We start from the raw sequence: 12,175 nt of genomic DNA, 5'->3' as shown, positions 1-12,175 counted from the left end.
CAAAATCTCCCTCTACGTGTAGACCATAATGCCATATTCCCTACCTGAGTCAAAGTTAAACAAAATTTTTTCCCCAAAAAAATCTCCAAAAATTGGTCAAACAATTTTCTAAGAGTGTTGCTGCAGTACGGACTTATATCACCAGGTAACATGGACATTAAATGTTTAGAGGCATCTATACATGAAACACGACTGATAGATAAATTTGAACAACTCTTGCTTTAAAAAGAATCTGTGATTTGGGAGGCCAAGACAGGTGAATCATTTGAGGTCATGAGTTCAGGACTACCCTGGCCAATATGGGGAAACCCTGTCTCTACTAAAAATACAAAAATTAGCCAGATGTGATGTTGTGCACCTGTGGTCCCAGCAACTCAGGAGGCTGACGCAGGAGAATCACTTGAATCTGGGAGGCAGAGGTTGCACCAAGCCAAGATGGTGCCACTGCACTCCAGCCTGTGTGACAGAGCAAGACTCCATCGCAAAAAAAAAAAACAAAAAACAAAAATCCACGATGCTACAAAGAAACATTGGATCAGCCATTGCATTGACAGGGTGGAAAACCAGGGTCCAGCCTTCCTTTATGGAAATATATCAGCAAAGTAAAGAAGAAAAGTTTCCGTCCTGATTTCAGGGTGACTGTGCAGCTAAGCAAGCTGACTTAAAGGAGATCCAGATGAAAGCTGAAAGCAGTGAAGCCTGGGGAACAATATTTCCAAATACAAAGGCAAGGCTGCCAGCTTCCTTAAACAGGCATAGAAACTCCATGGACATTGTTCAGGTACAGATGACTTAATCACAGATGACAAGAGATACTGAATTGAAGCTAGGAGGCCTGACAGATACTGCCTGTGCACCTCCTGCACTCAGGTGACTATGAGATTGTCACACTTGCCTGGGGTTGAGTAACTTGATACTGGGGACTGGCAGACAAAGGCATGACATTAGCTGAGAAGGACAAAAAAATTCCCTGATATCTGTTTAGAAACCCATCATAGTTTTTTATTCAAATGAATTTGTGTTTATAGAGCCTGTCTTCAGAGTCTATCTTCCTCAACCTAGAGAGAGGTATGAGACAAAAGGAAAACAGAGGCTACCTGGAATAATGTGTACAGCATCCTCCCATTCAACATGAGAGGATGAGCCAATGAGAGTTGAGTCGACTTTGTCTTCCTCAAATGTGAATTTGGTTTTCCTATGTGGCTGGTTGGAGTCATAAGGGCCGTGGCTATTTGAACAAGTGATGGCACATTCCTCCAGTGAGTCCTCAGGGACTTCCTTTTCTTCAGCCTTCTGCATCTCCCTGATGAGCCAGGTGGGACAGAGATGACAGAAGATTAAACACAGAGGGATTGAACCCGAGGGAGTCCTAGCTGGTTTTGACAGGCGGCATTAAGAGAGTGGTCCCAGAAAGCAAAATGGAGGTTCCCATTAAGAGGGAACATGCAATCCTGTTCTCTCTGCAACAGAGCATGCCTGCCATGGGAACCAGAGAGGAAGACAGCAGCTGGTGTTCAGTGCACTGGACAGATAGGAGCTGAGGAGGATGAAGACTCAGCTATCCCTGTATGGCACAGACATGACACTTGGCACACATAGAGAAACACGACAGCTGCCGCACCCTGTGTCTAAGCTGGGTTCAATTTCACATACTATGGCCAAGGGGATGCGGGCTTTTGGCCCACCATAGATGCCAGAGAGGGTGTGCCTCCTAGATATTTTCATGTGTTACCACCCATTACTTGCTCCTGAGTATTCAGTGTTACCTGGGGGGAGATGATTTCTGCACTTTCTCAGCCTCCTCAACTTGAACATCTTCATCCTCATCTTCGTCATTTTCTATAAATACAAAATGTTCGTTCAGATATTTCCCACTTCACATTCCGCAAGCACAGTCAGCCCAACGTGCACAGAGATGTGAACATCTACGTATGGTTCAGCATTGTACTGAAAACTCTCATGTTTTATCTTTCACAAAATGCCCTGGCATGGTTTCCTGATCCATCGGGCAATGCATTTCTGATGTGGAGGGCCACCATCAAGATGTGGCCAAATACTGAAAAGACCTTTTGCTTCCCATATCACTGGAGGCTTGTGCAGCCTCTCTCTGGACTTTGGCAGCTGTCTCCCCCACCCTGCCACAGATCTGATTCCCAGGAACAGGCTTGGTGTCCTGTCACAGTTCGCATTTCAAACCTCATTCTTTCTCTTAGGAGAGGACAAACTTGTCCCACAGTCCTCTATGCGTCATGAGACTGCACAGGCCCTCCATGTGGCTTCTGCTGTGTTATTCAGGGACATTCTATCCATGGGGAGTGCTCCAGTCTGAAGCACTTCCTACCACCAAATGCCCCCACATCAAGTGCCTTCTCCAACACCACATGGAGAGGGGCTTCATCTCATTTTGAAAAGCATTCGTAAGTGTTCCCATATTTGGATGCTTCAGACCCTTGCAAGAGACAATTTGTCTGCCTTTGCACATGGAGAGAGAGAAACTCTGGAAAGATAAATCACTCACTCACCGACACTTACTAAGAACATTGCCAAAAAGACAGCCTGGGAACCTTCATTCTTAGCCCAGAGCTCTATTCACTCCAACAAGCGCCCTCCCATCACAGCCCCCTTCCTGTCCTTTAAAACTAGATAGATGCTGCCTCTTGCTCCAAAGACCACCTTCCATCAAGGAAGGAGGGACACTTGCAATACTGTGACCTCCAAACCCATGGGTTTCCCATCTCTGTTCTTACCCAGGAAGTCCTGGTCATGTCATGGCCACATAGGTGTAGCAGAAAAAAACCCCACTGATACAACTGTCATTGTGAAAGTATGGAGGTCTGGAGCCTCTCATAAGCCTGGGGTTTTGGGTCATCAGGGCCTATGGCCACCTTACCTGGGCTGAGCTTTTGGACAAGTTGCTGTGCCAGTCTACACCCCTCAGCCAGCTGTTCTTGGAGGTCCTGCCCCTGGGACTTGTCCGGCTCATCCGGAGTGAGGAGGGCCTGGACATGCTCATTCAATGAGCGGGCGGCATCTCTCCCTTCCCATAACTTCTCCTTTAACTGGGTCAGCTCTCGTTCCTGAGAGTGAGCCAGGACTTTATATTGCCTAAGGTGAGACGGTAGAGAAAATTTAAGAGTAGAAAGGGTTGAGTGATCCGTTCAAATATTGCAACAGAGACTTCTGAGACAATGTCCTCAAGGAGACCTTCAAGCAGAAGGTCAGCACATGTTGAAAGGAATGTCTGTGGCCAAGAGAAAGAACAGAAAATGGTTTACAGGCTTCCTCTGTATCAGAGAGGGCTCCTGCAAGATCCTCGATGATGTTCCATTCATCTTTCCCTTCTGTAAACAAAAGTAGGTGTCTTCCTAATTCCGTTTCAAAAAGACATCCTTTCAGTTCCTCACTCTGGCCATGGACATTTCCATGTGAAAATACACATAGTGCATCTTGCGGCCACTAGATACAAAGCCATGTACAGAAATGAGGCCAGATGCAGATGGGGCGAATTGAAAAGACGAAAGAAGAAAAGAATGACAGGGTCGAGAAGGCAACATTGATTGAGTGAAAGAATGAGAAGCCGCAGTCAGTCAGGAGGTGATTCTCACTCAGGGTAAGTGGGGTGGTGACGGCACACCATTTTGAGTATACTGAATGCTGCTGTGTGGTTCACACTCCTTTGGTTAATTCTGTGTTATGTAAATTTCACATCAACAATTACTTGCTCGAAAAAGAGAAAACAAGGCCCTGACAAACAACTGCAACCCATACATTTTTATTATACTTCTTCTCTGCTTGATAAATACTTGTGTGTTGCGAGCCTGCCATGGCAATTCCTGCCCTTCCCCTGGCCCAGCTTCGTTCTTATTTCTCCCCACCGAGCTGTTGTACTTCAGAGATGTACACACCTGCCCCCCTGCCTGCCCCCATGGGGTCCCCTCACCTGAGCTCCTCAGCTTGCTTGAGCTGCTCCGCAAGCTTCTCCTCCTTGAACTGTCGTCGCTCATTCCTCAGCATAGATTTTATGAGGTCTTCGCACTCTTCATATTCTGAGAAAAGACAGACACGCCTGCCTCAGTGGAAGGCTGGACATGCTGCTGTGGTCATTGCCTACAGGGCAGAAGCCAGGTCCATCCCAAGGACAAAACTCTCCCCAGTACCAGGGTCTAGACAGGGATTTCCACATCTTTGCTCTTCAGTCTCCTGACTTTCTGGCATCTGATCCTCCAAAATTTAGAGATGAAGAAAGAGAACCTCAAGGGCACATCAAGGAATCATCTGACAAGATGATTCAACCACAACGAAGTGGAGTCAGAATTCACAGTCCCTGAGGTCTGACTCTGAATGCGGGGCCACTTTCCCAAGCCTTGCAGCCTCTCCTCTAAAACACTGCACTGGGGCATGAGTAGTGATTTCTTGTGCAGTCGGGAAGGCCCCTAGGACTATGGGACTGATGGTTTCCCTTTTACTGGGAATTTCAAGGACAAGTATGCCAAAGATTTTTAAAATCTTTGATTTTTAAATCATATCTTCAGTTATGATTTTAAGAATCATATCTGAAGCATAAAGTGTGACACATAACACCATAAGGCCATGAAGGAAATATGCCCAAATGCTAATAAAATTTGTGTTAATTTAGAAACAGCAGAATGAAGAACTAATAGATAGGATCGTCTCAGCCGATCCTCCCACCTAAGTCTCCTGAGCAGTTGGGACTATAGGCATGCAGCACCATGCCTGCCTAATTTTTTGTATTCTTTGTAAAGATGGGTTTCACCATATTGTCCAGGCTGGTCTTCAACTCCTGAACTCAAGTCATCCTCCCACTTGGGCCTTCCAAAGTGCTGTGATTATATGTGTGAGTCACAGCACCTAGCTCCATCCTAGTTTCTGACTAAAACAATAACAGTATGTGTATATACAGCCTGTCCTCAGAATTGATCTTCCATAGCCTAGACAGAGGTATGAGACACAAGGAAAATAGAGGCTACCTGGGAGAATGTTTAGAGCATCCTGACATTCACCATGAGAGGATTCTCTGTCTACAACCAGAGGTGAGTTGACTTCGTCTTCCTCAAATGTGATTTTGATGTTCTTGTGAGGCTGGTTGGAGTCACAAGGGCCGTGGCTATTTGAACAAGTGATGGCACATTCCTCCAGTGAGTCCTCAGGGACTTTGCTCTCTTCAGCCTTCTGCACCTCCCTGATGAGCCAGGTGGGACAGAGATGACAGAAGATTAAACACAGAGGGATTGGACCCCAGGGAGTCCTAGCTGGTTTTGACAGGCGGCATTAAGAGAGTGGTCCCAGAAAGCAAAATGGAGGTTCCCTTAAAGAGGGAACAGGCAATCCTCTTCTCTCTGCAACAGAGCATGGCTGCCATGGGAGCCAGAGAGGAAGACAGCAGCTGGTGTTCAGTGCACTGGACAGATAGGAGCTGAGGAGGATGAAGACTCAGCTATCCCTGTATGGCACAGACATGACACTTGGCACACATAGAGAAACACGACAGCTGCCGCACCCTGTGTCTAAGCTGGGTTCAATTTCACATACTGTGGCCAAGGGGATGCGGGCCTTTGGCCCGCCATAGATGCCAGAGAGGGTGTGCCTCCTAGACATTTTCATGTGTTACCACCCATTACTTGCTCCTGAGTATTCAGTGTTACCTGGGGGGAGATGATTTCTGCACTTTCTCAGCCTCCTCAACTTGAACATCTTCATCCTCATCTTCGTCATTTTCTATAAATACAAAATGTTCGTTCAGATATTTCCCACTTCACATTCCGCAAGCACAGTCAGCCCAACGTGCACAGAGACGTGAACATCTACGTATGGTTCAGCATTGTACTGAAAACTCTCATGTTTTATCTTTCACAAAATGCCCTGGCGTGGTTTCCTGATCCATCGGGCAATGCATTTCTGATGTGGAGGGCCACCATCAAGATGTGGCCAAATACTGAAAAGACCTTTTGCTTCCCATATCACTGGAGGCTTGTGCAGCCTCTCTCTGGACTTTGGCAGCTGTCTCCCCCACCCTGCCACAGATCTGATTCCCAGGAACAGGCTTGGTGTCCTGTCACAGTTCGCATTTCAAACCTCATTCTTTCTCTTAGGAGAGGACAAACTTGTCCCACAGTCCTCTATGCGTCATGAGACTGCACAGGCCCTCCATGTGGCTTCTGCTGTGTTATTCAGGGACATTCTATCCATGGGGAGTGCTCCAGTCTGAAGCACTTCCTACCACCAAATGCCCCCACATCAAGTGCCTTCTCCAACACCACATGGAGAGGGGCTTCATCTCATTTTGAAAAGCATTCGTAAGTGTTCCCATATTTGGATGCTTCAGACCCTTGCAAGAGACAATTTGTCTGCCTTTGCACGTGGAGAGAGAGAAACTCTGGAAAGATAAATCACTCACTCACCGACACTTACTAAGAACATTGCCAAAAAGACAGCCTGGGAACCTTCATTCTTAGCCCAGAGCTCTTTTCACTCCAACGAGCGCCCTCCCATCACAGCCCCCTTCCTGTCCTTTAAAACTAGATAGATGCTGCCTCTTGCTCCAAAGACCACCTTCCATCAAGGAAGGAGGGACACTTGCAATACTGTGACCTCCAAACCCATGGGTTTCCCATCTCTGTTCTTACCCAGGAAGTCCTGGTCATGTCATGGCCACATAGGTGTAGCAGAAAAAAACCCCACTGATACAACTGTCATTGTGAAACTATGGAGGTCTGGAGCCTCTCATAAGCCTGGGGTTTTGGGTCATCAGGGCCTATGGCCACCTTACCTGGGCTGAGCTTTTGGACAAGTTGCTGTGCCAGTCTACACCCCTCAGCCAGCTGTTCTTGGAGGTCCTGCCCCTGGGACTTGTCCGGCTCATCCGGAATGAGGAGGGCCTGGAGATGCTCATTCAATGAGCGGGCGGTATCTCTCCCTTCCCGTAACTTCTCCTTTAACTGGGTCAGCTCTCGTTCCTGAGAGTGAGCCAGGACTTTATATTGCCTAAGGTGAGACGGTAGAGAAAATTTAAGAGTAGAAAGGGTTGAGTGATCCGTTCAAATATTGCAACAGAGACTTCTGAGACAATGTCCTCAAGGAGACCTTCAAGCAGAAGGTCAGCACATGTTGAAAGGAATGTCTGTGGCCAAGAGAAAGAACAGAAAATGGTTTACAGGCTTCCTCTGTATCAGAGAGGGCTCCTGCAAGATCCTCGATGATGTTCCATTCATCTTTCCCTTCTGTAAACAAAAGTAGGTGTCTTCCTAATTCCGTTTCAAAAAGACATCCTTTCAGTTCCTCACTCTGGCCATGGACATTTCCATGTGAAAATACACATAGTGCATCTTGCGGCCACTAGATACAAAGCCATGTACAGAAATGAGGCCAGATGCAGATGGGGCGAATTGAAAAGACGAAAGAAGAAAAGAATGACAGGGTCGAGAAGGCAACATTGATTGAGTGAAAGAATGAGAAGCCGCAGTCAGTCAGGAGGTGATTCTCACTCAGGGTAAGTGGGGTGGTGACGGCACACCATTTTGAGTATACTGAATGCTGCTGTGTGGTTCACACTCCTTTGGTTAATTCTGTGTTATGTAAATTTCACATCAACAATTACTTGCTCGAAAAAGAGAAAACAAGGCCCTGACAAACAACTGCAACCCATACATTTTTATTATACTTCTTCTCTGCTTGATAAATACTTGTGTGTTGCGAGCCTGCCATGGCAATTCCTGCCCTTCCCCTGGCCCAGCTTCGTTCTTATTTCTCCCCACCGAGCTGTTGTACTTCAGAGATGTACACACCTGCCCCCCTGCCTGCCCCCATGGGGTCCCCTCACCTGAGCTCCTCAGCTTGCTTGAGCTGCTCCGCAAGCTTCTCCTCCTTGAACTGTCGTCGCTCATTCCTCAGCATAGATTTTATGAGGTCTTCGCACTCTTCATATTCTGAGAAAAGACAGACACGCCTGCCTCAGTGGAAGGCTGGACATGCTGCTGTGGTCATTGCCTACAGGGCAGGAGCCAGGTCCATCCCAAGGACAAAACTCTCCCCAGTACCAGGGTCTAGACAGGGATTTCCACATCTTTGCTCTTCAGTCTCCTGACTTTCTGGCATCTGATCCTCCAAAATTTAGAGATGAAGAAAGAGAACCTCAAGGGCACATCAAGGAATCATCTGACAAGATGATTCAACCACAACGAAGTGGAGTCAGAATTCACAGTCCCTGAGGTCTGACTCTGAATGCGGGGCCACTTTCCCAAGCCTTGCAGCCTCTCCTCTAAAACACTGCACTGGGGCATGAGTAGTGATTTCTTGTGCAGTCGGGAAGGCCCCTAGGACTATGGGACTGATGGTTTCCCTTTTACTGGGAATTTCAAGGACAAGTATGCCAAAGATTTTTAAAATCTTTGATTTTTAAATCATATCTTCAGTTATGATTTTAAGAATCATATCTGAAGCATAAAGTGTGACACATAACACCATAAGGCCATGAAGGAAATATGCCCAAATGCTAATAAAATTTGTGTTAATTTAGAAACAGCAGAATGAAGAACTAATAGATAGGATCGTCTCAGCCGATCCTCCCACCTAAGTCTCCTGAGCAGTTGGGACTATAGGCATGCAGCACCATGCCTGCCTAATTTTTTGTATTCTTTGTAAAGATGGGTTTCACCATATTGTCCAGGCTGGTCTTCAACTCCTGAACTCAAGTCATCCTCCCACTTGGGCCTTCCAAAGTGCTGTGATTATATGTGTGAGTCACAGCACCTAGCTCCATCCTAGTTTCTGACTAAAACAATAACAGTATGTGTATATACAGCCTGTCCTCAGAATTGATCTTCCATAGCCTAGACAGAGGTATGAGACACAAGGAAAATAGAGGCTACCTGGGAGAATGTTTAGAGCATCCTGACATTCACCATGAGAGGATTCTCTGTCTACAACCAGAGGTGAGTTGACTTCGTCTTCCTCAAATGTGATTTTGATGTTCTTGTGAGGCTGGTTGGAGTCACAAGGGCCGTGGCTATTTGAACAAGTGATGGCACATTCCTCCAGTGAGTCCTCAGGGACTTTGCTCTCTTCAGCCTTCTGCACCTCCCTGATGAGCCAGGTGGGACAGAGATGACAGAAGATTAAACACAGAGGGATTGGACCCCAGGGAGTCCTAGCTGGTTTTGACAGGCGGCATTAAGAGAGTGGTCCCAGAAAGCAAAATGGAGGTTCCCTTAAAGAGGGAACAGGCAATCCTCTTCTCTCTGCAACAGAGCATGGCTGCCATGGGAGCCAGAGAGGAAGACAGCAGCTGGTGTTCAGTGCACTGGACAGATAGGAGCTGAGGAGGATGAAGACTCAGCTATCCCTGTATGGCACAGACATGACACTTGGCACACATAGAGAAACACGACAGCTGCCGCACCCTGTGTCTAAGCTGGGTTCAATTTCACATACTGTGGCCAAGGGGATGCGGGCCTTTGGCCCACCATAGATGCCAGAGAGGGTGTGCCTCCTAGACATTTTCATGTGTTACCACCCATTACTTGCTCCTGAGTATTCAGTGTTACCTGGGGGGAGATGATTTCTGCACTTTCTCAGCCTCCTCAACTTGAACATCTTCATCCTCATCTTCGTCATTTTCTATAAATACAAAATGTTCGTTCAGATATTTCCCACTTCACATTCCGCAAGCACAGTCAGCCCAACGTGCACAGAGACGTGAACATCTACGTATGGTTCAGCATTGTACTGAAAACTCTCATGTTTTATCTTTCACAAAATGCCCTGGCGTGGTTTCCTGATCCATCGGGCAATGCATTTCTGATGTGGAGGGCCACCATCAAGATGTGGCCAAATACTGAAAAGACCTTTTGCTTCCCATATCACTGGAGGCTTGTGCAGCCTCTCTCTGGACTTTGGCAGCTGTCTCCCCCACCCTGCCACAGATCTGATTCCCAGGAACAGGCTTGGTGTCCTGTCACAGTTCGCATTTCAAACCTCATTCTTTCTCTTAGGAGAGGACAAACTTGTCCCACAGTCCTCTATGCGTCATGAGACTGCACAGGCCCTCCATGTGGCTTCTGCTGTGTTATTCAGGGACATTCTATCCATGGGGAGTGCTCCAGTCTGAAGCACTTCCTACCACCAAATGCCCCCACATCAAGTGCCTTCTCCAACACCACATGGAGAGGGGCTTCATCTCATTTTGAAAAGCATTCGTAAGTGTTCCCATATTTGGATGCTTCAGACCCTTGCAAGAGACAATTTGTCTGCCTTTGCACGTGGAGAGAGAGAAACTCTGGAAAGATAAATCACTCACTCACCGACACTTACTAAGAACATTGCCAAAAAGACAGCCTGGGAACCTTCATTCTTAGCCCAGAGCTCTTTTCACTCCAACGAGCGCCCTCCCATCACAGCCCCCTTCCTGTCCTTTAAAACTAGATAGATGCTGCCTCTTGCTCCAAAGACCACCTTCCATCAAGGAAGGAGGGACACTTGCAATACTGTGACCTCCAAACCCATGGGTTTCCCATCTCTGTTCTTACCCAGGAAGTCCTGGTCATGTCATGGCCACATAGGTGTAGCAGAAAAAAACCCCACTGATACAACTGTCATTGTGAAACTATGGAGGTCTGGAGCCTCTCATAAGCCTGGGGTTTTGGGTCATCAGGGCCTATGGCCACCTTACCTGGGCTGAGCTTTTGGACAAGTTGCTGTGCCAGTCTACACCCCTCAGCCAGCTGTTCTTGGAGGTCCTGCCCCTGGGACTTGTCCGGCTCATCCGGAGTGAGGAGGGCCTGGACATGCTCATTCAATGAGCGGGCGGCATCTCTCCCTTCCCGTAACTTCTCCTTTAACTGGGTCAGCTCTCGTTCCTGAGAGTGAGCCAGGACTTTATATTGCCTAAGGTGAGACGGTAGAGAAAATTTAAGAGTAGAAAGGGTTGCGTGATCCGTTCAAATATTGCAACAGAGACTTCTGAGACAATGTCCTCAAGGAGACCTTCAAGCAGAAGGTCAGCACATGTTGAAAGGAATGTCTGTGGCCAAGAGAAAGAACAGAAAATGGTTTACAGGCTTCCTCTGTATCAGAGAGGGCTCCTGCAAGATCCTCGATGATGTTCCATTCATCTTTCCCTTCTGTAAACAAAAGTAGGTGTCTTCCTAATTCCGTTTCAAAAAGACATCCTTTCAGTTCCTCACTCTGGCCATGGACATTTCCATGTGAAAATACACATAGTGCATCTTGCGGCCACTAGATACAAAGCCATGTACAGAAATGAGGCCAGATGCAGATGGGGCGAATTGAAAAGACGAAAGAAGAAAAGAATGACAGGGTCGAGAAGGCAACATTGATTGAGTGAAAGAATGAGAAGCCGCAGTCAGTCAGGAGGTGATTCTCACTCAGGGTAAGTGGGGTGGTGACGGCACACCATTTTGAGTATACTGAATGCTGCTGTGTGGTTCACACTCCTTTGGTTAATTCTGTGTTATGTAAATTTCACATCAACAATTACTTGCTCGAAAAAGAGAAAACAAGGCCCTGACAAACAACTGCAACCCATACATTTTTATTATACTTCTTCTCTGCTTGATAAATACTTGTGTGTTGCGAGCCTGCCATGGCAATTCCTGCCCTTCCCCTGGCCCAGCTTCGTTCTTATTTCTCCCCACCGAGCTGTTGTACTTCAGAGATGTACACACCTGCCCCCCTGCCTGCCCCCATGGGGTCCCCTCACCTGAGCTCCTCAGCTTGCTTGAGCTGCTCCGCAAGCTTCTCCTCCTTGAACTGTCGTCGCTCATTCCTCAGCATAGATTTTATGAGGTCTTCGCACTCTTCATATTCTGAGAAAAGACAGACACGCCTGCCTCAGTGGAAGGCTGGACATGCTGCTGTGGTCATTGCCTACAGGGCAGGAGCCAGGTCCATCCCAAGGACAAAACTCTCCCCAGTACCAGGGTCTAGACAGGGATTTCCACATCTTTGCTCTTCAGTCTCCTGACTTTCTGGCATCTGATCCTCCAAAATTTAGAGATGAAGAAAGAGAACCTCAAGGGCACATCAAGGAATCATCTGACAAGATGATTCAACCACAACGAAGTGGAGTCAGAATTCACAGTCCCTGAGGTCTGACTCTGAATGCGGGGCCACTTTCCCAAGCCTTGCAGCCTCTCCTCTA

The 12,175-nt window shown here is 47.3% G+C and overlaps 2 protein-coding genes across 3 annotated transcripts in view; one reads left to right on the top strand and one right to left on the bottom strand.

The window, feature by feature from the left end:
* GSTM2 (glutathione S-transferase mu 2) overlaps window positions 1–12,175 on the top strand; it is a 295,697-nt gene that overhangs the window by 52,316 nt on the left and 231,206 nt on the right. The gene's annotated exons all lie outside the window — the stretch shown is intronic.
* The window catches only part of LOC129137371 (neuroblastoma breakpoint family member 10), an 81,954-nt gene that overhangs the window by 9,407 nt on the left and 60,372 nt on the right, over window positions 1–12,175 (bottom strand). Inside the window, 12 exon segments of the mRNA XM_054668630.2 lie at window positions 1,098–1,303; window positions 1,767–1,839; window positions 2,891–3,105; window positions 3,941–4,046; window positions 4,989–5,200; window positions 5,664–5,736; window positions 6,788–7,002; window positions 7,838–7,943; window positions 8,886–9,097; window positions 9,561–9,633; window positions 10,685–10,899; window positions 11,735–11,840. Coding sequence (XP_054524605.2) covers window positions 1,098–1,303; window positions 1,767–1,839; window positions 2,891–3,105; window positions 3,941–4,046; window positions 4,989–5,200; window positions 5,664–5,736; window positions 6,788–7,002; window positions 7,838–7,943; window positions 8,886–9,097; window positions 9,561–9,633; window positions 10,685–10,899; window positions 11,735–11,840 — 1,812 coding nt within the window.

Source organism: Pan troglodytes, chromosome 1 (genome assembly GCF_028858775.2).
Source record: "Pan troglodytes isolate AG18354 chromosome 1, NHGRI_mPanTro3-v2.0_pri, whole genome shotgun sequence".
NCBI lineage: Eukaryota > Metazoa > Chordata > Mammalia > Primates > Hominidae > Pan > Pan troglodytes.
Note: the sequence above shows the minus strand (reverse complement) of the source record. Positions and strands in the feature narration are given on the sequence as shown.